Source organism: Ornithorhynchus anatinus, chromosome 4 (genome assembly GCF_004115215.2).
Source record: "Ornithorhynchus anatinus isolate Pmale09 chromosome 4, mOrnAna1.pri.v4, whole genome shotgun sequence".
NCBI classification, from domain to species: Eukaryota; Metazoa; Chordata; class Mammalia; order Monotremata; family Ornithorhynchidae; genus Ornithorhynchus; species Ornithorhynchus anatinus.
The window spans coordinates 7,817,258-7,843,502 of record NC_041731.1 but is presented as its reverse complement, the minus strand read 5'-3'; the positions used below and the strand labels follow the sequence as shown (position 1 = coordinate 7,843,502).

General features: G+C 49.3%; 1 protein-coding gene across 4 annotated transcripts in view; it reads right to left on the bottom strand.

Annotated features, from left to right (window-relative positions):
- The window catches only part of ARHGAP39 (Rho GTPase activating protein 39), a 278,167-nt gene that overhangs the window by 87,710 nt on the left and 164,212 nt on the right, over positions 1 to 26,245 (bottom strand). For 3 of the 4 annotated variants that reach the window (XM_029062655.2, XM_039911686.1, XM_029062658.2), the window contains exon 5: positions 1,073 to 2,480. In XM_029062655.2, coding sequence (XP_028918488.1) covers positions 1,073 to 2,480 — 1,408 coding nt within the window. Of the gene's footprint in view, positions 1 to 1,072; positions 2,481 to 13,977; positions 14,020 to 26,245 lie in introns of those variants that run through there. The other variant, XM_039911687.1, reaches the window with a different exon arrangement.

Here is a 26,245-nt window from a genome sequence, read left to right as displayed (position 1 = left end):
TTCCAATTCAATTCAATCGTGTTTATTGAGCGCTTACTGTGGGCAGGGTTTCCCTCCCCCCTTCAAATTGACCAAACCACAGCCCTCTGCTCCTCCAAACCCGCCTTACAAAACTTCCTCTGAAAGAAAATAATGATGATGATAAAAATTAATTATAATAATTGTGGTACTTGTCAAGTGCCTACTATATGCCAAGCACTGCGCTCAGCAGGTACAAGACGATCAGGTTGGACACCTAAGGCTAAGGATCACCGTCTTAATTCTCACTTTGCAGATGAGGTAACTGAAACGCAGAGAAGTGAAGTGACTTGCCCAAAGTCACAGAGCCCGACAAGTGGCAGAGCCAGGACTAGAACCCAGGTCTTCTGACTCCCAGGCTCGGGCTCTTTCCGCTGGGCTTTACTCAACTATTTTCCCGCCCCTCAGCACGTACGCGTATACCTGCTTTATCGCGCGTTCGTTTAGCCGTAGCGGGTCTACGTTCTTACTCACCTAGTGTGTACTTTTGACCATTTGGGTCCATTTACTGTGGTATTTGTTGAGCGCTTACTACGCGTCAAGCTCTGTTCCAAATGCCGGGGTAGAGCTCTAGGCTCTGACCTCACTGTGGCCAGGGAACGTGTCCGTCTGTTGTTACCCTGCACTCACCCAAGAGCTTAGTACAGTGCCTTGCACACGGTAAGTGCTCAATAAACACGACCGAACGAACGCACACAAGGCGGTCGGGTCGGACATTCATAAGCCCCATTTTCCAGATGAGAGAACCGAGGTAAAGAGAGGTTAAGGGAGTAGAGAGAAGGTAAGCGATTCGCCCAAGGTCACCCAGCAGGCAGGAGGCGGCGCAGGATCACACCCCAGGCCTCTCCGACGCCCAGGCCCGGGCTCTAATCCACTAGGCCACGCTGCTCCGCTTCTGGTGACCGTACAACGCGCTCACAGGTCCGGGTCCCACCCGGGAGCGGTGAAGACCTCCAGCGAGTAGGGGCTAAGAGGAAAGAGTAGTCCAGGCGCTCCCTTCCCCCACCCCCGGCCCGGGAGATCCTCGCCCCTCCAAAGCCGATCGGCGCCTCACCTGAGACGGATGTAGGTAGGGCTCCGGAGAAGCCAGGTTGGTCTGGACGGAGACGCTTTTCTCCAGCAGGATCTGAGGAAATCCCAGCTTCTCAAAGGTATTCCTCTTCCAGTGCTTACTCTCCTGCTGGGCCAAGGCCTCGTCTTCGCTGAAAGCCCGGACCACCGGGCCGGGCATGGGCAGGGGCAGGGCTCCGTCGCTCTCGTAGCCCGAGCCGTCCTTCTGGGAATCCCAGCTGCTCCGCTGCTTCATATGGTAGTGGGCCTGCTGGGCCTCCCACGCCAGCCTGGCCTGGGCCAGGAAGGGCTCGGGGAAGCCCCGGACCATCTCCGCCTCGATCGACTTGCTCTCCGTGCGGCTCATCTGGGGCCGGTTCGGGCCGGGCGGGGCCCGCTCGTCGGCCACGAGCTGCTCGCCGAGCAGGTCTCGGTCCCCCGAGCCGTCGGTGGACGAGGCGTTGGGGTCTTGGGACAGGGAGGGCTTCCTGCTTTTCCTCTTCCTGGTGCCGGGGGAGTAGCCCGTCGAAGACATGGTGTCCTGCTGGCCGGCCCAGGACACGGAGTCCTCCGCGTGCGAGAGCTGGGGGCCGGGCTGACCGTGCCGGAAGTCCGAGCCCTCCATGCTGCTGTAGTCGCCCGACTTGATCTCCAAGCGCTGGTCCCTGATGAGGCAGGGGCTGTGCTGCATGGAGTAGGAGCCCCCGATGGGGTTCGGGGAGTACTTGGGCCGCAGGCCCGTCTTGAGCTTGGGACTGGAGCCGGACTGCTCCACGTAGACCAGCTGCCTGACGTACTCCTTCCCCGCCGGGCTGTACTCCAGGCTCATGAACCGGTCGGGGCATTTCTGCTTGGTCAGAACCAGCTGCTGGTAGGGGGAGTTGGAGGTCTGCTTGGGTGACTGCAGGAACGGGTGGGGCTTGCGGATGGGTGACTTCTGCGGGGAGCCGGCCTTGTAGTTCCCACCGGCTTCGAACTGCATGTCTACGGGGGGCTCGTCGTAGATGGGGGCCTGGTACTCCATGGGGGGCTCCTCGTAGAGGGGCGGCTCGTAGGCATAGCGGGGCGACGAGGGCTGGGACTCGCCCGAGGGCTTCCGGTGCTGCGTCTGCAGCGGAGAGCAGAAGGCGTCGCCACGGCCCAGCAGCGGGGAGCAGCTGCCTACGTGCTCCGCTCGCTTCAAGAAGGGCGACGGCTTCCTCTCGGGAAAGAAGACGGCGCTGTCCGTGTCGGAGGCGAACGTCTGCAGGCTGGGGGACTGCTGGCCTCCCGAGGGCCTCCGCGACCGGGTGGCCTGCTGGTGGTCGGCGGGATAGCCGTTCCCCTGATGCAGGAGGAAGCTCGGTTCCCGGTCAGTCACCTTGATCAGCATCCGCTCCTTGGTGCCCGTATTCCACCGCAGTGAGGAGGTCCTGGGGAGGGGAGATAGAGAGAGAGAGACACCAACGTAGTTACCTTTGGGACGGGAAGCTTCCGTACGGCTTCTGCTCTGCAAAATCGACACCGAGACCCCCTGGGGTAAGCCTATCTCGGGGTCCGGGGTCAACTGGGAACGCGGCGACTCGGAAAGGGGACGGTCATTTTCTTTCCTCGTACTGTGGGACCGACAACCTAACGAGCGGAGGAGTCGCCCACTGAAGGACGGAGACTGTATCTAATTGTCTACAGTGCTCCGTATAGAGTAAGCACTTAGTAAACACTACTGCCAGATCAATCCCCTCCACCTCTCTAACGTCCTCAGGCAGTGGAGCGCTCCCAAGGGAGAGAGAGGAGGAGTGGGAAGGCCCGGGGGGTACAATTCAGATTACTGCATTTTCCAATCCCCTCAACTACGGGCAAGGGGCAATAGAGTCCTACAGGGGCTAAAAACCCAGAGCCCTGCCCAGCTCGAGGTCCAGGCTAGCGAGTGCCAATCTTGACTCAAGCCGGGATGGAGTCCCCTCAAAGAGAAAGTAGTGTGGAGACTCGCTACCGGGGCCCGCTCCTGGGCACGCACGGTTGCCCTCGTGGGCTGCTGGGAACTGTGGTCCTACCGGCCCAGAAGACTACAGCACAAGCACCTAATATCACAGGAAAGCGAGACTGGAGCCACTTTGAATTTGGCCCGGGCTCATTTCCACCTCTGGGTCGTAGCCCCGCTGCTTCCTCCTCCGCCCTCTGCTCCTCCCGCTTCCTCCCTTCACCTCCCCTCAGCTAAGCCCCCTTTCCCTATGCTCTTCCCCCTCTCCCTTCCCTTCTCCTCAGCACCGTGCTCATTTGTATATATTTTTATTGCCCTATTTATTTTGCTAAATATCCATCCCCTTGATTCTATTTATCGTGACTGTGCTGTCTTGTTTTTGTCCGTCCGTCTCCCCCGATTAGACTGTGAACTCGTCAATGGGCAGGGATTGTCTCTATCTGTTGCCGGATTGTACATTCCATGCGTTTAGTACAGTGCTCTGCACATAGTAAGCGCTCAATAAATACTATTGAATGAATGAATTCTTCTGCCCTGAAATTGGGAGACTCTTTGGGGGTTGAGAGGTCTTTCAAGCCTACCTACGGAGATTTAACTTTGGCCCGGGGACTTTTGAGACCTCCAAGTCCTCACTCTGCACTTACCATGAGACTGTTTCTCAGTCGGTTAATCGCATTTACTGAGCGCTTAACGCAGAGCACTGTACGAAGTGCTTGGGACAGTACAATAGAACAATATAACAGACACATTCCCTGTCCGCAACCAGCTTACAGTCCAGGGGCTCAAAGCCCAGGGAGGGTATAGAGGGCCCATCTCGGCTGAGGTCACGGAGGGGTCTGGAGCACTTCCCCCAGCCCCACTCGCCACTTGAGTTCTGACCTCTCCCGTGTCTGGCACGATTCCCGTCGCCTCCACCCCACCTCACAACTCTGGGACAGTGTTCTCATTGGGGGCGGGAGGTGCGGGGAGGTGGAGAAGATGGGGGAAGCAAAAGGGGGAAAGGGAAGAGTCACGGATGGATGGATTGGAAACTTTGAGGAAACACCATCCTAGTTTCACATAGCCACCAAGGTGCTCTTCATCTAGCATCTATTCACTCATTCAATCCTATTTATTAAGCTTTTACTGTGTGCAGGACACTGTACTAAGCACTGGGGAAAGAACAGTGCAACGACAAACAGTGACAAATCCTGCCAACAACAAGCTCACAGTCTAGAGGGGGCGAGAAAGACATCAATACATCTCCTCAATTCCTGGACCCTGCTGGAAGATTCCTAATGCGTAAAGCTGGTCTTCTCTCACGCACGCTCAAGAACCGAAGCAACAGAATGCATTCCTAATCAAGCTCCTGCAACACATGGGGGCCAAGAAACCAAAGTAGGAATGTGTCTGCTTATTGTTTCATTCATTGTATTCTCCCAAGTGTTTAGTACAGTCCTTTGCACACAGCAAGCGCTCAATAAATAAGACTGAATGAATGAAAGCAGGGAAGAGCACTGCAAACAGGTCTTTCATTTGGCCGGCACTCCTTTTTTCAATCCAAAACCAGAAGTGGATAAAATAAGATAATCCCAAGCAAAGTATATCACCACCAACACACTAGAATACCTCCTGCTCCAATAAGTTTGAAACTCTTTGGAAGACGGTAAGCATACTTACCAATTAAACAGAGAAACTGCCCTGCCACTTTCCCTTTAAATACCTTTCGAGAGAATATCCAGTTGGCCACAAGAAATCTAAAAGATCTGCAGAGAACAAAGGTCTTTCTGGCAACCTTTGCCCCTCCGAGTCTAGCAGCACGGAGTAATGCAAATCATCAGGTTTCTCTTTGTTTCCGCAAAGGTTTTCGGACTGTTCTCTCCAGCTCTCATTAAAACGCCTGGTCAGAAGAATTTCAGAACTCCTAATGAGCAACTTAAAACAGCGGAAGCGAGAGGAAGTCTAGCGGTAGACGTTTTAAAATGACTCCATTGGCCCGCTCCTTCCAGCCCCCCGAAAGCCACGCGGCGGGAAGAGCCGCCGGATTGTGGCTTGGCCTCCCATTTAGGTAGTCGGTCCCCTTGGCCACGAGCAAAACGAGGCACCCAGCTTGCCTCAGGGGGTCCTCCATCCCCCTTCCCTCCCGGCAAGCCCACACTCCTGGCCCATCTTAGGAACAACCCAGTCAGGGCCTTCCGCCTGACTTCTAGTTCTAATAATAATAATGTTGGTATTTGTTAAGCGCTTACTGCGTGCAGAGAGAGCACTGTTCTAAGCGCTGGGGTAGATACGGGGGAATGAGGTTGTCCCATGCGAGGCTCACAGTCTTCACCCCCATTTTACAGATGAGGGAACTGAGGCACAGAGAAGTGAAGTGACTTGCCCACAGTCACAGAGCTGACAAGGGGCAGAGTGGGGAGTCGAACCCATGACCCCTGACTCCCACGCCCGGGCTCGTTCCACTGAGCCACGCTGCTTCTCTAACTGGTTCTAGTTAAGGGTCATTCTCCCTGGAGGTCCTTAGTATGAAACTGAAGAGAAGACACATTTCACCTTTTTCCCCCCCTCCTCAGACTTTTACAGAGAGAGGTTGGTCAGATTGGAACATCAAGGCTAACTCTGGGTTAGATGGAACCAAACAAATCAAAATTTGGCACTACAAATTCGAGCGGCATTTCAAATTGGCCTCTGAAGTAGGGTTGAAGGAAAGAGAGGTGACACCCTGGCTAATTCACCTTTTCGGACTTCAAAAGCGTTCGACGATTTGAATTGGGGAGTTTCCTTAGTCTAGGGCAGCTTTCCTTATTAAAAAACAAAGATAAACCTCTTTGGGTACATCTCGTCATCTTCATCAGGAACGGTGTTAAGTGCTCACTGTGTACTGAGTACGGCACTAACTTAGTTGGTAGACACCGTCCCTGCCCACAACGAGCTTACATTTCACACTACAACAGTTCCCATTATAGCCAGAAAGTCAGAGTCGAGTTCAGCTCGGCTTTCGTTGTCTCGATCAATCAATCGATGGTGTTCGAGGGTTTACCGTGGGCAGAGCGCATGTCCTAAAAGTCATAGTAAAACGATCCAAAAAGGCAGTAGCGCACGACTTTCCCCCATCTCTCCTGTCTGCACAATAGAACTATTCTGATTGATTTTCAAAAGACTTCAATTCACACTTCCAAATGCGACGCCAGATTAACATCTAACATACGCAAGCAAACTCAAAGCAAGAGGAGAAAAGCAACAGACCTGAGATCGACCACTTCCATCTACCGAAAAGCCCCATTTCCTTTTCAATCTCCTAAAAGGACATCAGGGACAGTGGAAAATTTATCCCCGCAGAAGCATCAGGAGCCGAGAGAAGCCGACGGCCCTCTTCGGTGGGACTTTATTCAAAGGCGACACTGCCGGGAAACGTTTCTCTTTTCAGAGCTGGTGTTTGTGCGCTCGCTAATTACAGTATTGTAGGGCCCATTGTTCAAACTCAGTTTCTGTTACTATTCTAAACCTCGGCTTTTCGGGGCCTTACAGAATGGCATCGTTTTAAAACACATCCGCCAGAGACCCGGCGTGGCCCGGTGCTGTGGTTAGCACAGGAGTAATTAACTGAAGTGGTTTTTTCCCCTTTTGCTGCTGGGCCTCTGCTTCAGCTCCAGCTGTGCCGCTGCCCTGCCGCTACGGAACATTTTCCGGGATAACGGAGGAGCAATTTGCCCCCCCGGAGAGGACAATCGGCTGTAGTGGGGCAGGATACGGCATCTGTAGGGCTGAGGGGAAGGACGAGTTCTCTCCAAGCCTTTCTCCCCTCTCTGGGGAGCCCTTGCTGGTCAGGTTAACTCCGTGTAGGCAACGGAGCCCTCTGAGGCACGATGACCCAGGTGGGCCGAGGATCTCACCATGGCCTCACGCCGGAAAACGAGCTGCATTTTTCCAGGGAAACAAGCAACTGCCCGGAGCCAACACTTCAAGGCCTACACGTGAGGGGCAAACATCTCACCGACCTTCGTTCCTCTTTTCCATTCATTCATTTCATTCATTCACTCACTCAATCGTATTTATTGAGCATTTACTGTGTGCAGAGCACTTTACTAAGCGCTTGGAAAGTACAATTCGGCAACAGATAGAGACGATCCCTACCCAACAACGGGCTCACAGTCTAGACTGGGGTGACAGACAACAAAACAAAACAAGTAGACAGGCATCAAGAGCATCAAAATAAACAGAATTATAGATACACATCATTAATAAAATAAACAGAATAATAAATATGTACAAATATACACAAGTGCTGTGGGGCGGGGAAGGGGGTAGAGCAGAGGGAGGGAGTTGGGATGATGGGGAGGGGAGGAGGAGCAGAGGAAAAGGGGGGCTCAGACTGGCAAGTCATTTCTCCTCTCTTCTACCCCAGGAAAGCGAGGAACTCATCGTTTCTCACCTTCTCCCTACCGTACGGGCTCTCTTTGTGAAAAAAATGGACTTTGCAAACTCCAAGCAAGAGAGAGAAAAGCAACAGATCTGAGATCAACCACACTGAGTGTCATCTGGGGGTGGGTTCACTAATTTTCAAGCAAGCTACGGAGGGCGAGGGGCTGGAACAAGGATGCCAACCACTCCCTGAAAACCTGGTAGGGTAAATGAGAACCTCTAATGCAGGGGCAGCGTAGCCTCAGCTGGGACATGGGCAACTGCACGGGGTGAGGGGAACCACAGGTCCCAAGCCACCAGGGCCAGAGAGGAGAGATCGAAGCCGAACCAGGCTGGATTCAGAGCAGGTTTGGAGCCCGTTACCCCAACCTTTATTTCCAGAGAGAAATGTCGTGTGACCGATCTGGATCCAGCCCCAGCAAATTGAAATCTGGCCTCGGCCTGGCTGCCGCGCCGTAATCAGTACGGGGTTAGACCACGAGGGCAGGGGCTGGATTTCTTTTTCACGGTATTTTGTTAAGCGCTTACTATGTGCCGGTCACTGTACTAAGCGTTGCGGTGGATACAAGATAATAGTGTTGAACAGTACCGCTGCCATAGTCTCACATACCAGGATTCCTGGTAAAAGCAGTAACGGCATTTAAGGGCTGACTCTCTACACTGTACTAAGCGCTGGGAGACAATACCCAGGTGGGAATTAGATACAATCCCTGTCTTTTGGGGAGTGGAGCTCAAAATGCAAGTCATAATCTCCTATGATCCTGGTCTGACCATACTGTCACTGGGGAGAGGCATAGAGAACCGGAATCATTTCCAAAGGGGAAAATGTTTGTTCTTTTCGCTCCACCGTAGAGATGCTCTGAAAGGAAGGAGTTCATTACTGTTTAGGTTCACCTTTGAGTTTGCAGAATTCCTCAATTACATTTAGTAAAAAAATTCCTCTCTGCCTCCTGCCTAGTCCAGAATAATTATAAAAGAATCCCACGGATGATAGTTCCAAGCACAACTGAAGTTTCCATTTGGTAGTGCGATTTACATTCCAGTGGCATGTCCTCAGGATATAAATTTCACCTCTAATTGGAATTTGCGACGAAATGAACACAGTTTTTTCTTTTTCAATAATTCATGGGCAGAAATCATTATAATCTCAGCATAATCTAGGTCTGCAAAATTAACTCGCTGATGCCTGAGATGGGAAGCAGTTTGGCCTAGTGGAGTCAGAGGGGCTGGGTTCTAATTCTGACTCTACCACCCTGCCTGCTGCCTGACCTTAGGCAAGTCTCTTAATTTTCTGTGCCTCAATTTCCTCATCTGTAAAATGGGGATTCAATACCTGTACTCCTTCCTAATCCTTCTGTAGAGAAGCAGCGTGGCTTAGCGGAAAGAGCCCGGGCTTGGGAGTCAGAGGTCGTGGGTTCTAATCCCGGCTCTGCCGCTTGTCAGCTGTATGACTTTGGGCAAATCACTTCAACTTCCCTGTGCCTCAGATACCTCATCTGTAAAATGGGGATGAAGACTATGAGCCCCAAGTGGGACACCCTGATAACCCTGTATCTATCCCAGCACTTAGAACAGAGTTTGGCATATAGTAAGCGCTTACCAAATATCATTATTATTATTATCACTTAGCCCGTGAGCCCCAGGAGGATCAGAGCCTGGGTCTGACCTGATTATCTTCGATACACCCCAGGGATTATTACAGTGCTTGGCACAGAGGAGACCGTAAACTCCTGTGGGCAAGAAGCATGTCTATCAACTGTTGAATTGTGCGCTCGCAAATGCTTAGGACAGTGCTCCACCCAAGTGCTCAATAGCTACCACGGATTGGCAGTAAGTGCTTAACCAATTCTACGATTATCATGGAGTCAGTCAATCCTTATTTATTGAGCGCTACATGCTTGGGAGAGTACAACACAGCCATAGAACAGACGCATTCCCTGGTCCCAGTGAGCGCACAATCTAGGGGGGGAGTTGGACATTAAGACAAATAAATAAATTACAGATACGTACGTAAGTGATGTGGGGCTTGGTGTGGGGGGATGAATAAGAGGAGCACGTTAGGGCGCTGCAGAAGCAAAGGATGTCACGGGTTGACTCTCTCTGTTCCAGGCAGAAAGAACGGGACCATCTTGACAGCTAAAGTGAAGCCAACTCAGCTGCCTGGCCTTGTGGCTGATCTCAGGGATCCCCAGACAAAAATAATAATAATAATAATTATGGTATTTGTTAAGCACTTATATGTGCCAGGCACTGTACTAAGCGCTGGGGTGGATCCAAGCAAATCGGTTGGACACAGTCCCTGTCCCATGTGGGGCTCAAAGTTTTACAGATGAGGTAACTGAGGCACATAGAAGTGAAGTGACTCGCCCAAGGTCACACAGCAGACAAGTGGAGGAGTGGAATTAGAACCCATGACCTTCTGACTCCCAGGTGCCTGCTCTATATATTATCCTGATGGAGTCTCAGGGCCTCCCCGGGCTACGCCTCACAGTGCACACGCTCACTGTTCCGGAGGGCGTGAGGCCCGGCGTCCGCAGGGGCCTCGAGGATCTGGTCCAGCCAGGATTCCGGTCCTCCCGCAGCCTCCTCGGAAGATACTGGCCCCGAGTCCTGCCCTGGCCCCACTGCCGACACTGGGACAGCAGGGTCACCGGCTCCAACGAGCTGACCCTGAAGCTCACCCCCAGAGCATCGCCAGAAAGCGGTCCGAGCGCTCCGCCTGCCCGCCTACCCTTAACGGCCGAGCAGACTCGTTTCACAAAAGGCGATTTTCTCAGCGAAGGGTGGGATCAGCACAGTGTGAGGCCCCTGATACCACCCTGGGTTTCGTGTCAGTGATAAACCCACGTGCCCAGACACATCCCCTTGTCGACAATATTCCCACTCCTCTTCTCCACCTGTGTGGAAACCCTCTCTGCTCCCCTCTTGAGGCAGGAGGAGTCCTCCCACTGTCCCAGGGCTCAGCCGAATAAAGACTTGGTAATATCAACGCGGTTTACGGCGTAGGCCCCCGGCTACCGAGTGGCAAACCACGGCAGGTGCGGAGCAGGCGGCACCTTAGGGTTCTCCCTGACTCGGCCTCTCTCTGGTGCTTAACCAGCCCGCCCTCCTCCTTTCCTGAGTGGGTACCTGCAGAATCTCAGCTGCGTGGAATTCATTTACCTCCAAACCTGCCATCTGCTCTGAGTCCGTGGAGAGTTTATTAACAGCATTAGCGCTAAAGGTATTTATAAATAGTCTCGTATCTAGCCGGGACTGGTGCAGTACAAAGCAAACGAAGCAGATACCGTTCCAGGCCTCATCCACTCGGAATGTAATGGGTGGTAAAAGGCTGGGGCTCCCCTATTTATTTCCTGAGGGTTTACCATCAGGCTTATTGCTTTGAGTGGAACCCTTTCTAGCCAGGTAGGACAGGGCCAGGTGGAGTCAGTGTTGATTTGCTAAGAAGGACATTTTTCCCGTGTTTTGGCAATGCGTTGGGTTTTCTCCTTTATAGTAATAATAATACTTGTGGTATTTGTTAAGCGCTTATTTTGTAACAGGCACTCTATTAAGCACTGGGGTATGTACGAGATAATTGGGTTGGACCCTGTCCCTGTCTCACATAGGGCTCACAGTCTTAATCCCCATTTTACAGGTGAAGTAAATGAGACACAGAGAAGTTAGACGACTCACCCAACGTCACACAGCAGACAAGTGCGAAGTTGGGATTAGAACCCAGGTCCTAGCTCTATCCACTAGACCATGCTACTTCTTCCCCCGTCAGACCTTTGAGTATCTGTCTCCCTTGCTGAGTGGTAAGCTGTTTGTCGGCTGGGCTCACATCTACTAATTTAGTACAGTGCCCGGTGCATAGTAGGTGATCAATAAATACTATCGGTGGCTTGATTCAAACCTTGATTCCTGCCCCACTAGCCAGTTGCCTCCTTTCTCTCCCATAGCACCTCTGCTTTTGAATTTCTGCTTCCGAACCGCTCCCCTAGGTATTGGAACTCTTCCTGCCCAACTGGAAATCAGTGGGCCTGGCGATGAGTTTCTACCATTCCTCTGCTTAGGACTTGGTCTTCCCTGAATGAATCATTTCCCTGAGATGCAACCGACTCCCTCTGAACCCACTGTCCCTGACTGGAAGATTTATCCGCAGCGCCGGCAGGAGGATGACATAAGGGATCTGGTGGGAGCCCATATCGATCAACCGATGGCAGTGTCGGGGCCGGAATTACTGTATTCTACAAAATGCCCGGGGTTACGTGAGATGATGCCGGTTTCAGCGCTATAGCAATAACAAGACTTAACTCAAAAGCCAACGGGTTTTCCAGCAATTTATGGCCACTAAACATTAGCTCTGAGACCCTCCGCCAGAAGCTAAACCGAGTAGACAATAGTAACGATAATAATAATCATAATTATGGTATTTGTTAAGCGCTCACTACATGCCCGGCCCTGTACTGAAAAAAATCGGGAAGTGATATTTGTTAAACGCTTACTATGTGCCAAGCACATGGGACGATATGAGACAATCAGGTTGGATACAGCCCCCCATGGGACTCGCAGTCTTAATCCCCATTTTTCAGATGAGGGAAATGAGGCGCAGAAAAGTTAAATGATTTGCCCAAGGTCACACAGCAGGTAAGTACGTGGCGGAGTCGGGTTTAGAACTCAGTTCCTCTGAATCCTCCTCCTGTATTCCCAGTATTCCTGATGGGGAACTCGTACTCAAGATGCCAGAGTCAAAGCAGCTCAACAAGGAGCAAAAATATGGAGCCTCTAATATGGAGTCTCAGAGAACAGCAAGTTCCCTACACGGCAATTTCGGGCAAAGGAGAGAGCTCTTCCTGAGGAGGCCACGATGTTTAATCAATCCATCGATCGTATCTGAGCACTGACTGTGGGCAGGGCACGTGTATTAAGTTCTGGGGAGAGTACGATACAAAAGAGTTGGTAGACACGTTCCCTGCCCACAACGAGCTTACGGTCTGGAGGGGGAAACGGACCTTAATACGTGTGTAATAAGGAAGAGGTTACAAAGGACCCCATATAAAACTGGGGCTGCTGGAAGTAAAGAGAAATCCTGCATTTCACTGGACCTCCAGGAGAAGGTACCTATTCTGGAACGGTAAAGCGTTCCCCGTAAGGATGTCCATTTGTTAAAAAGCACATTTTCCCTGTGTTTTGGCAATGCGATGGGTCCTTTAGCAGGAGAGTGACTGCTGATGAATGCAGAGAACTGCAGTGAGCTGGAAGCTCTCGGCAGCTCCCTGTGCCTGGCTGAGCACTTGAGGTCTAGGCTAATCAGCCCCTCTGCTGCTTAATGAAAAAGGCCAAGGTCAGCACAGTTCCGTTGGGATGGGGAAAATAGGGAGAAGACAACAACTGAAACTCAGGAGCCACACTGAACAGGCCGGTTCCATCCACCCACATCCGGGGCAGTGATGGGAGAAGAGTGGAGAGTCGATGACATCCTGTGACCCCGCCACCAAGAGAGTTTCTGGCACTCTCAGTGTGATTGGGGTCCCTACCACCTGGGAAGTCAAGAGCTGCCTAATCCAGGCACTCTGATTAGGGAGGCAGCTGCTGGAAATTCCTAGCCTTTTCCCCAGTCCTCAAATTTTCTGGAACTGAGATGTGGAGGATCAGAGAGGCAGCGTGGTCTAGGCGGAAGGGTGGAAACCCTGCTGAAAGCCCCCCCAGAACCCTTCCCCTTATGGTTTGTTGAGTTTTTAACTCTTCCTCCACCCGCCCCCCGATGAAGCCAGGTTTCTACTCCATTCCTGCCTCCCTGAAAGGCTGAAAGTAACCTGCTGCCTTAACTATCCACACAAGTGTTGAGAAGCAGCTTGACCTGGTCGAGATGGAGCACGGGCCTGGAAGTCAGAAGGACCTGGGGTCAAATTCCAGTTCTACCACGGGTCTGCTCCGTGACCTTGGACAAGTCACTTCAGTTGCCTCATCTGCACAGTGGGGATTTTAAGATAATGAACATGGACAGGGTCCAACTAAAGGACTTCGAATCTACCCCAGCACTCAGTACAGTGACTGGCACAGAGTAAGAGCAAATACCAGAAAAATGTGATCACTTCTGTCTGCCCTGCAAGTCTGTAGCAGGAGGCCATGGGAGATCGTAGCCCCTGCAGCAACAGGAAGTCCTCCAGTTTGAGAACCTAATATTTTTTTCGGGGAGCTGTTGCTGAGAGGAGAACAGCCGGAGTTTCGGGACCCAAACAGAATTTACTGCACAAACTAAAACATACATGCAGATTTGGACTTATAAAAAGAGCTTATTTCATCAGAATTAAGAAAAATATTTGGACTCTCCAAGAAAACCGGGCTAGAGGAGCAAAGGGGTGAGGCTGGGGTGAGGCTTTGGGAGGGAAAGAGGTGAGCAAGGGGAGGGAGAGAAGAGCAAAAGGGAGGAAAGTCAGGGGAAAAATCAGTATCCCCTGTACTTCACCCTTGGGAGAGTACAATATTACAAAATCGCAGACACATTCCCTGCCCACAATGATCTTACAGTCTAGAGGAAAAAGGAGAAAAGTCCAGGTGCTCACCAGTTTTTCATCCCCGTCAGACTCTGGGCTGGGCCCAGGCATCTCTTGCCTCCAGCCTGGAAACCCTGTGAATGCGAGCGACCTGTCTGCCTCACCCTGCCGATCACCCGATGCCCGAGGAGCTCCGCCCAGAACCAGGAGGAAGTCCAAATTAAGGATCGTCTGTGAGGCTGCATCCTCTACAGCATTTTCTAACCTGCAACCCGGCTGTTTGCCTGGTCCAAGGAGCCGTGCAAAACCGCAGTAAACCTAATTGCAGATATTCCCCCGACTGCCCACATCCTGGGGCAGCAGAAACCTGAAATAGGTCTGGTCTGTAAACTCTGGTGGTCAGTTGTCCAGACTTACAAAAGTCCGTTTGGTTTTCGGTTGATACATGTAGAGTTTGGCAACCTGGTAGTTTAGCCTATATCTGCCCCGTCCTCACATATAAACCATCATTAAACATCTGAGGCCAGCAACCTGCAAGTCAGCAAACTGGGAACCACTGGATTTTGATTCTTTCAGTCAAAAAATAAAACTCGTTTTTTATTAACACTACATCAGATGGTCACGCCCCAACTAAGGCTATGCTTTATTTTGAGACTAAAGAGGCAAAATTGCAAGTCGTCTTATTTATTGAGCACTTCCTATGGGCAGGGCACTGTATTAAGCACTTGGGAGAATTTGATGCAACAGTAAACGGATACATTCCCCGCCCACAACGAGTTTACAGTCTAGAGACGAGCTTAGACTCTAGAGGAGATAAAGGGACCCGTGATCAGAACAGAAATTCCATTTAGAGGGAGAGAAGTAACTTACGTTTCCTAACTCTTGTCACAGCTATTTTGAAATCTTTGGTTTTCATCGTTTATCAGAGTGGAATCCCAAATGTGATTATTTGCCAATAGAGATAATCGTTTCTCAAGCCTCACTGCTGCTCTGTACCTTCCGAAGAATCCATCAGCTGAGCAGACTAAAACGTACATTCAAGAAGGGAAACCGACCTCCCTCTTCTTTTGCTCTTAACTCTTCTGTCACCTACCCTGCCACCCTTTGCCTCCCCCAACCAAACGCCCCGCCCCCAGTTCAATTACGGATTTTGATATTAAAAAATCCCACAAGAAATAGCTACGTAATTCGGCTTTCGCTGGTTCCCCACTTACGTTGTTGTACAGATCAAGAGTTAGGCTTTCCTCCGAGACATTTCAAAACCGCTAGAGGCAGTTTCAATTGGAAAGCCTGCTCTGTTTCAGTAAGGTACTGCCTGAGCAGTATCGCCTGGCGAGACAGAAACTACAAAGAGCAGAGAAGTGTCTAAAAAAAGGCCCATTTCCTTTCCTGCAGTCATTTTTCAGTCAGATGATGACTGACTGAAGTTTTCTAACTAAGCTAGAAAACGGCTCCAGGGTAAAGATGGATGTTTCTTTCCCATGGAACTGAAGCTCAGCGAAGCACAAGTGGACGGGGATTCCGCATGGGCAGGGGAGAAAAGGGCTTTCCAATGGTTAAGTCAGCAATATCGTTACTCATTTCTCCCACAGAAAACGGATCAAAAGGTTCTGTTGGCAAGTTTTAACCTTAGGGAACGTTCATCGGACAAATGAGGGAAACAGGCTGAACGCACTCCGGAGTTTTCTCTCTAAAATTCACTGTTGATAAATGGCCCTCCTAAGTTTTTACTCCACAGCAAGATGTCTCCAGTTTGGCCTATCTCAACTTGAGCTCCTTCGCAGTTTGGTTTCCTCGGCTCACGGCTTGTTCCGGGGCAGACGGTGGGGGCAATAACGGTATTGACGCAGAGAACGTTTAGATCCGTTTCACACTATCTGTCTAGTAGACGTATGGCAAGATTACTCAGTGAAAGTCAAGTCCCAGTCAAAATCTAACATTTCCTATAATACTCCTATAATATAGCCCGATTCCCTAGCTGCTGAAGGATCTGGAGCTTACTGGTTCTGCTCCTACAGTAAATTGTCTTCTGAAAGAAAGCAGATTAAACGTAATAATAATTACGATATTTGCTAAGTGCTTACTATGTGCCAAGCACTCTTCTAAGCCCTGGGATAGATACAAGGTAATCAGGTTGGACACAGTCCCTGTCCCACGTGGGGCCCCAGTCTCAATCTCCATTTTAAAGATGAGGTAACCGAGGCACAGAGAAGTTGAGTGACACGCCTAAGGCCACACAGCGGACAAGTGGAGGAGCTGGGATTAGAACCCAGGTCCTTCTGACTCGTACGCCTGTGCTCCATCCACTAGGCCATGTTGCTTCTCTTGAAATTAGGCCAAGTAGCCAAGACTGTTGGCCACTCTAGATACTGTGGAATACTTGAGGGATGAACCGGCTCGCCCCTTGAACTTGATAACCAGAGCTAGTTCGGTGATTCTCCTTGCTTCCTATTTTATCTCTGACATGACCGAAAGCTTCCCGGCTTTTCAGGAACCTGGCTGAGTACCTCTTTATTGGTAGTTTATCCCCAGAGTGAATTATTTCCTCTTAAGGACACCCTTAAGGACATCCTTTCCAAGATCTAAGGAGGTGTGCCGTATCGGAGGTCTGGTTAACGTGTGAGTGGAAGGAAGCTGCGATGATACCCTCCTTCCCCCATCCAATTCTAAACCACCGGACAGGGAGGACAAGCAGGAGTCATCCCTGAAGAATAAATCGGGCCTGGGAGTCAGAAGGTCATGAGTTCTAATCCCAGCTCTGCCACTTGTCTGCTGTGTGAACTCAGGTAAGTCACTTGACTTCTCCGGGCCTCAGTTTCCTCATCTGTAAAATGGGGATTAAGACTGTGAGCCCCATGTGGGACAGGGGCTGCGTCCAACTCAATTATATATATATACCCCAGCGTTTCGAACAGTGCCTGGTACGTAGTAAGCCCTTAACAAATACCATTATTATTATTATTATTATTATAAATTAATTAGCTGTGTTCCTTCCGGAGTGTTGCAGTGGTGTCTCTTGAGCAAGATGGCCCCTATCTCGCTTGGCAGAGTGTGGAGTAAGGGAAGCCAGTACCAACAGGATAGAGGAGTTGACAGTGCTACAGTAGGGATAAAGAGGCCGAGGGGAGGCCCTGAAGCTTGCGGGGTGGAAGAGGTGGAGGACATGGTATTTGTTAAGCGCTTATTATGTGCTGAGCACTGTTCTAAGCACTGGAGTAGACACAGGGTGATCAGATTGTCCCACATGGGGCTCACATTTTTTAATCCCCATTTTCACTGATGAGGTAACTGAGGCACAGAGAAGTTAAGTGGCTTTCCCAAGGTCACACAGCAGACAAGTGGCGGAGCCGAGACTAGAACCCATGACCTCTGACTCCCAAGCCCAGGCTCCTTCCACTAAGCCATGCTGCTTCTCTATGCTTAGGACAATGTCTGACACCTAGTAAGTACTTAAATACCATTAAATAAATGAGGAAGTCTGTGAAGACAGTTGTCCGGCAAAGATTTCACCCCCAGAATATCTGACATCATCAGGAGATAAAAAATATGGACGATTTCTGATATTTGAGCACTCAGGGCACAATATTTCCCAATGTATTAATTCAACTATACCCTGAGTCAAATTTCTTTCATCTTTTTCTTAGTCCACCGCTAAAGACTCAGAAAGGATTGACGTGCAGCTTTCCCATTCACCCTTCAGATGCATGGCCGATACTGGGCCCCTTACAAACTCTTAGACCCCGGTTCCAGGGATAAATTTCACACTGACTTCTAGAGTCCAACTACTTGAAACAAACTCCTTCCAGGTTCTCAGAAAGAGAGATGGGAAGAGAGGGGAAGTCCAATGAGGAACTGCGGGGCCAATTCCCTCTTGGACCTTCAATGAAATTCCTTAGAATCAGAGGAGTAACGGGAAGGACAATAGGAATTTCTAGGTTACTTTTCCGCCGATGGAACTCGTATCTCGTATTACACCGGTTAATACCCAAGCCCCGAGACTAATAACCATCAATGATATTTGAGCACTTACTACGGACAGAACACTGTACTAAGTGCTTGGGAGGGTTCAATACAACAGTGTTGGCAGACACGTTCTCTGCCCACTACGAGCTGTTCACCAGAGGAAGATGAGAATAATTGGTCTGCTCCTGGTTCACTGATATTACTGTTAAAGGTACCTAGAACCTGGTAATGAGTTACTTTTTTCTCTACTTGAAGTATATTGGGTGTTCACTCCTCCACCTGAAAGGCATTTGAAATACCAGATTGGGACTCCCCAAAAAAGATGGAACCCCCCCATCTCTCCGAAAGACTCATCTAAATTAATTCAGAAAGATACAACTCAGAGTCCTCACTGTTTTTTTTCTGCGGCATCTGTTACATGCTTATTATTTTTCCGGTACCGTAATAAGTCCTGGGGTAGGTACAAGATTATTGGGTTGGGCCTGGTCCCTGTTCAACATAATAATAAAAATAATGTTGGTATCTGTTAAGCGCTTACTATGTGCAGAGCATTGTTCTAAGCACTGGGGGAGATACAGGGTAATCAGGTTGTCCCACGTGAGGCTCACAGTTAATCCCCATTTTCCAGATGAGGTAACTGAGGCACAGAGAAGTTAAGTGACTTTCCCACAGTCACATAGCTGACAAGTGGCAGAACTGGGATTCGAACCCATGACCTCTGACTCCCAAGCCCGGGCTCTTTTCACTGAGCCACACTGCTTCTCTTCGCTCAAAGTCTCAATTCCCATTTTACAGATGCGGAAACTGAGGCACACAGAAGTTAAGAGACTTGCCCTAGGTCACACAGCACAAAAGAGGAAGAGCTGGTTATTAGAAACCAGTCCCTCTGACTCCTGGGTCTGTGCTTTTCGCACAAGGCCACAATGTTTCCCACGCTGCCCGTGTGCATTTGGCTTTGTTCAGGGGTTTGTATCCACCACGTGGCCAACTGGCATCAAAGTTTTAATTCCCAAACGAAGAGAAGCCACAGACCTCAGTGCATAGCGCTGAGGTTTGTGGTTTCTTCAGTTTTGGCACTGTCAATTGGCAGCTTAATATCTCATTCCCAAGAGATCGAGTAGAGTGAGTTCAGTTTTATTGCCTCCCACCAAGACCCAACACCCTAGAACCTGAGGCTAACTGACTTCCATGTCTAAAAAACTGTAAGAAGAAACACATACCCACAGAATGGCTGTGCCCAGCCTCACATCCCACAGCATTCCTCGGAGGTGGGGAAGAGAGAGAGAGAGGGAGAGAGAAAGAAAGATGGAGAGAGGGAGGGAAGGCGAAATAATAATAATAATGGTACTTGTTAAGCACTTACTATGTGCTGAGCACTGTTCTAATCGCTGGGGGTAGATACAGGGTAATCAGATTGTCCCACGTGGGGCTCACATTTCTTTTTTAAATCCCCAATTTTACAGATGAGGGAACTGAGGCACGGAGAACTTAAGGGACTTTGCCCAAGCTCACACAGCAGACAAGTGGCAGAGTGGGGATTAGAACCCACGACCTCTGACTCCCTCTGGCTCTTTCCACTAAGCCACTCACAAGTGTGAGGGGAAGGAAGGGAAGGAAGGAGAGAAGGAAAGTAGAGAAAGAAGGAAAGAAGAAAAGGAAAGAAGGAAGGGAGGATGGAAAGAAAAAGGGAAGGAGGAAGGAAAGAAGAAAAGGTAAGAAGGAAGGGAGGATGGAAAGAAAAAAGGGGAGGAAGGAAAGAAGAGAAGGTAAGAAGGAAGGAAGGAAAGAAGAAAAGGAAAGGAGGGAGAAAGGAAAGAAAAGGGAAGAAGAATGGAAGGAAAGAAGAAGAAGAAAGAAGGAAGGAAAGAAGAAAAGGAAGGAAGGAAGATAGATCGAACAGATCATCTGGGCGCTTACTTTGAATAAATACACCTGGACCTAGGTTCCAGGTGAAGCAGGTAAATTCCACTCAAATACAGAATACCCAAATCAAAGGGTCTGGGATGGAAAGAAAAAAGGGAAGGAGGAAGGAAAGAAGTAAAAGGTAAAAAGGAAGGAAAGAAGAAAAGGAAAGAAGGGAGGAAGGAAAGAAAACGGAAGAAGAATGGAAGGAAAGAAGAGGAAAGAAGGAAGGAAAGAAGAAAAGGAAGGAAGGAAGATAGATCGAACAGATTATCGGGGAGCTTACTTGGAGTAAATACACCGGGACCTAGATTCCAGGTGAAGCAGGTAAATTCCGCTCAATTGCAGAATACCCAAATCAAAGGGTCTTCCCGGGCACCTGGAGTCCATTTTGGTTATCTTCAATTTAGGGGTCTACCAGGCCAGGGATGGAGGGTAATTTGGCCACTGGAGAAAAATCTGAATACTATAGTGTGGCCACAGGCAACACTGAGGAACTTCTTCTGTTAGAGTTACTTTCTCTGTCCCCTATCGTTCGTCATGAGCCAGTGGTTTCCTGGGCTTTTAAATACATTCATTTTATTTAGAGATTGGACAAAATAAAACATATCTATCCTTTACTCAACCCACAGGAACTGGCCTGCTACTGATTTGCGGTGCAAGAAATTATAGGGAGAGTGCATCTCAGATTGCAAGTGTTTCACGCTTCAATGGCTCTTTTCCTGTTTGGATTTTACTAAATAAAACGTTGGAGATGGCTAAAATGAATAATTCAAAATGAAAATTCTCATGCGTATTTTAAGCACTGATCCCGCAGGAACACCTGCAACACCAGGTTTCTTGACTTGTTTATTCATTTATATTTAAATCCTTTTTAAACTTTCGGCTTCTGGAATGTTTTGATTGAATTAGTCTCCTGAGTAAATAATCCCCATCGGCCACAACTTTAGAGATCCCATCCGGGTGCCGTGGTCACTTTATCACTTTCTCTTTGACTTTATCGACAGGAAGGATCAGCTACCGTGGAATAATACATATTTATTTAGCCCTTCTTAGGCTTTCTCTGTTGCTCCCAGAGGACGACATTCATTTTCCCTTGAAACTGCCTGTTGGCAAAGTCACTTAAACGCAAAATGTAATCTTATCTTTAAAAGGATTATTTGGACAATTAGCGGGCATTCTACCCAATGGAAACTATACTGGGAAGAGTCTGCTGTTAAAACTGGCCACCCAGTGCCAGGCTACCTGTGGAAACACAATGACGCTAACTGGCAACAGAAAAATTCCGACATCGGGGCAGCCGATTCTCAGCCAAGATCCCACCCTGTGACTGGAAAGGCTTCAGAATACCTAACAATAAAAAAAAATCCTCAGATATAACCATGACAGAAAAATGACCAAAGTTCTTAGTCATTCCCGCGGGCAATTAGTACAATAAGGCAACGGATAGAGACAATCCCTGCCCACAATGGGCTCACAGTCTAGAAAGGGGGAGACAAACATCAAAGACAAGCATCAATAGTATCAATATAAATAGAATTATAGATATATACACAAAAAAACAAGTAAACAAGCATTAATATAAATAGAATTATATACACAAGCGCTGTGGGGCGTTGGGGTAGAAGAAAGGGAGCGAGTCGGGGTGATGGGGAGAGGAAGGGGAGCTGAGGAAAAGGAGTTACATTTTCCTATGGCCAAAACAGGCCAGAAATTCTTCAGAGGCTTTAAGTTAAATATTGCTTTAACCCAAGATTATTTCCGGGTTCCTGCCACTGGCCTTGCCACAGGATCAGCATGGGGAGCACAGGTTGTAGACAACAGGCTCGAGCCATACCACGGAGCGAACGTTCTTGGAAATGGAGAGGATATTTCCCTAGAGAAAATGAGGGAAAGGAATGCTCGGAGAGTGGGACAGGACTAGAAAGAAAAGGAGGTGATTTATCAGCTGAGTGAGCACTGAAAAAATGATCAAAAGCCAAAACGAAATGTCAGTGGCTCCACAGCCACAAGAATAGGGGTGCAAAGAAATAACACCGTTGGTCAAGGCAAACTTTGAGGCTGAAAAGATTTCAAAATTAACTGCTCAGTCCTTCCCATGCCCCAAAATGTAACTTCTTACAACTGTTCTCCCCAAAGGGTAGACTGAATATAAATTCAATTCCTTCAACTAATTCTCCAGAATAGTGCACAGAGAGAAGGAATTAAGTAAGAACCGCAGAGCTAGGCTGGCCTCATTCAGAGAGAATGCAAAAACTGCAAGAAAATCTGTGGGTGAATATTGATCGTCCACAGTGTGTTGGGTTTCATTCGGGATTTACACAGTGATCATGCCTGCCCAGGACAAGCCAATTTATTTTCAAGAACATTTATAGGTGGAAATCTAGTTTTAGCCTGAATCTGTGCAGAGCAACCGAATCATTAAATAGATTTGGGCTGTGCGACCAAAAATAACAGTGGGAATCGATCTCTCCCAAGTCATCCCAGGAACTCCGCCACTGGCTGATGGAATCAACGTTCTGCTGGTGGAATAGGAGGATTCTTAGATCGGGACCTCTCCATCCACCTGAAGACCGTCAACCCCCACACTGGAGCCTTCCATGCCAATGGAAATGACCTTCTCCAGATCAGGATCCATATTTGATCCCAGAGAATGAAGGCTGCCCCAGTCTGATTGGAGACTTGCCTATTCAGTTGGCGATTCTATGTGGATACCGGCCCCACCTCTCCTCTCTTATCCAGAGGCAGACCGGTGGTGGGATGACCAGAAGACTCCTTGGCTGCCATCACCTCCGGAAGGCGCCGTCAACTGGGTGGTTCCCATGGTCACCCAAGGACAAATCTCAGCTCAAGCCAAGTTTTTGATCCACATTATATAAACTGAGTAAAACAATATTAATCCTACTAATACTAACCGTAATGGCATCTGTTATGCACTTACTATGTGCGAATCACTGTATTAAGTGCTGGGATAGATACAAGATCAGCGGGTCCCACACAAGGTGCTCTGCACACAGTAAGTGCTCAATAAATACAACTGAATGAAATACGATTGAATGAAATATGATCGAATGAATACAGTCTAAGTAGGAGGGAGAAGGGGTACTGACTCTCTATTCTGCAGATGAGGACACCGAGGCACAGAGAACTTAAGTGACTTGCCCAAGGTCACACAGCAGGTAAGTGGCAGAGCTGGGATGGGAATCCAGGTCCTCTAACTGTCAGGCTCGTGGTCTTTCCAATAGGACACACTGCCTCTCCTAGTTAAAAACAGCTGGTTAACAGGTCAGATATTATCAATGCCATTGAGAGGCACGTGAATTCCATGAAAAATCTTCAACCTGCCATTAGGTTTGCCTTCCGCAGATGTGGCCAAAGTTAGGACTTGAACACCCTAATTGCCTGCCAGAATATTAACCAAGCCTGGTTTCGCCTAGGGAAGAACCTCAGACTCCTTTATAAGACAAAGAGTTATGCATCAGGTGACAGAAGGTCTTTCTGGATTCCCCTTTCCCTCTTGGCTCCTGTATTTCTAGGGATGAGGCGGAATTCAATCGTTTCTCTACTTTTGGTTCAGTATTTTGCGAGGCTTCGAAGAAGAGAGTAGCAGGGGCTGGAAGACAGCTCAGACAAATGGCTAAACCTATTTTGAACCCCTGCAGTGAGGGCAGAGAGCAGACCACAGTGGCCTCCCTTCTCCCCGCTTTTAAAACCATTTCTCAGGAGGAATAAGACCCCAGCAGATCACATTCAGTTCAGCATTACTAAAAGAGGGGAAAAGAACCAACTCTGTCCGACTCTTCCTTTTCACCCATTTATTATTTTCTGTCCCTCCCCCAATCTCCCATCCTCTTCTCCGTTGCCCCTCTGGTTTTTGCTCTTTTCTCTTTCCTGCAACCTAAATCCTCTTCAGTCAAGGGGCTATGGGGTATCCTGGGGCAAGCAGGAAGTGTTCCCACTAGGCAAGAAAACTTGGCTCTGATCTTTCGTTCCCTGATCAGAAGGTGGGGAATTCTCAACTGTTCTTAAGGGTGCGAGAGTGGGGTCTGTGATATTTTTCTGTGACTCTAAGAGCAGGAGACCAGGCCCGGACAAATAAGGAGATGCAGGATAAAGCACTTGGTCTCCGTTACCAAGACCTGCCGGTTTCACCTCTACAATATCGCCAAGATCCGCCCTTTCCTCTCCACCCAAACGGCTACCTTACTATTACGGGCTCTCGTTATATCCCGGCTAGACTACCGTGTCAGCCTTCTCTCTGACCTCCCTTCCTCCTCTCTCGCCCCGCTCCGGTCTATTCTTCACTCCGCCGCCCGGCTCATCTTCCCGCAGAAACGATCTGGGCGTGTCACTCCCCTTCTTAAACAACTCCAGTGGTTGCCTATCGACCTCCGCTCCAAACAAAAACTCCTCACTCTAGGCTTCGAGGCTCTCCATCACCTTGCCCCTTCCTACCTCTCCTCCCTTCTCTCTTTCTGCCGCCCACCCCGCACGCGCCGCTCCTCCGCCGCCCACCTCCTCGCCGTCCCTCGGTCTCGCCTATCCCGCCGTCGACCCCTGGGTCACGTCCTCCCGCGGTCCTGGAACGCCCTCCCTCCTCACCTCCGCCAAACCGATTCTCTTTCCCTCTTCAAAACCCTACTTAAAAATCACCTCCTCCAAGAGGCGTTCCCAGACTGAGCTCCTCGTCCCCCTCTACTCCCTCTGCCACCCCCCCTTTACCTCTCCGCAGCTAAAGCCTCATTTTCCCCTTTTCCCTCTGCTCCTCCACCTCTCCCTTCCCATCCCCACAGCACTGTACTTGTCCGCTCAACTGTATATATTTTCGTTACCCTATTTATTTTGTTAATGAATTGTACATCGCCTTGATTCTATTTAGTTGCCATTGTTTTTACGAGATGTTCTTCCCCTTGACGCTGTTTAGTGCCATTGTTCTTGTCCGTCCGTCTCCCCCGATTAGACCGTAAGCCCGTCAAACGGCAGGGACTGTCTCTATCTGTTGCTGACTTGTTCATCCCAAGCGCTTAGTACAGTGCTCTGCACATAGTAAGCGCTCAATAAATACTATTGAATATCTGGGGTCCCTGCAGGCTGCCGAGGAACTCGTGTAGATTTCGAATGAGTTTTTCGAGCGGCAGTCATTGGGAGCTTCCTGTTTAGACAATCCTTTGCAGAATTCTGTGCTGACCGTCCTGCCTGATGCAGCTGCCCACAGTGCAGTCACTTTCTCCCGCCCTCAAGGAAAGCAAGATCACAGGGCTTCTCAAAGTGAGGAGAATCAACGGCCTCTTAGAGCCACTGATGGGGGAGGATTTTGGCAGCCTTCCTGCTGCATAAAGAATGATCCTGGATGAAGTAAATCAGAAGCCCACTGCAAATCACAATTGATTTAACAGGACTCCGCTGTGTTCTCCCACACTTGGCCGTGGAAAGCCTCATTTCGGCCCGGCTCGGGGCTCTTGGGTTCCAGAAGTTCCCCGCCGAACCAAGGCCCGAGTCTCACACGCACGATAAAACCTTAAGTTCCCTCCCACATTGCAGGGTGCACTGAAGTTAAAAAAAAAAAAGTAACCGCTTCTTGGAGGAGGGTGGGTGCTTGCCAATGAAAACCAGGATCTCTGAAAATGTGCCGATTCCACACTGTCTTGGTCGGCGGGGTTCATTTCTGCCCTCAAGAAAGGGGCCTGAGACTAGGCAGTGGGGACAAACAGCACACTGGCTTTCGTTTTTCACAGGCTGCCCCGGTGACTACCCCGCAAACTGGCGAGGCAACCAGCTGCTCTACATTTCCTGAGCGATTCTGGTAAAAGCACAAAAATCACAGTCCAGACCTGCAATAACCACTATGTAATAAAGAGTGCCAGAAAAGCAGAACATATTGAGCTTCCCCACAGTTCCAGCGGAACAAGCTGCTCGAGCAGTGATGGAGTATGGCAAAGAGGGGGATCGTTAAAGCCGGGTGTGGGACTGAAAAGTCTCCATACTAAGCAATTGCTAGATGCGCTTGAGATGTAAATAACCCTTTCAAATTTCCAGATAAAAAGCAAGTCAATAGAGCTTTGCAATTCTTGCCTCTTAATGACTTTTGTGATCATGTTTAAGACCTAAATAGAAGCAATGTCATTATTAGGGGGAAGGCAAAACAGTTGCTCCACATGTGGGGTTTTTAATTAGAAAAAAAAGTTTACTTTTTAGATGAAGGCTTTGGACAGCAAAGCTAAAGGCAATGAGAACCATCTCCTCCCAACCTGAGGTGTAAGAATACATTTCTCATTAGTCCTGGGAGCTAACTAGCTCTGCCCAACAATCAGAGAGAGGTACCACTGAGGAAGGATGGGTTGGAGAGAGTCATTAGAAATCTATTAAATGGAAATAAAGCAGTTTATCTCAGGAGGCCAGTGAAGCTGGACAACTGTAACTTATTCCCCTACCTAAAGTTCATTTTGGTATCCGCTATCCCCTCTAGACCGTA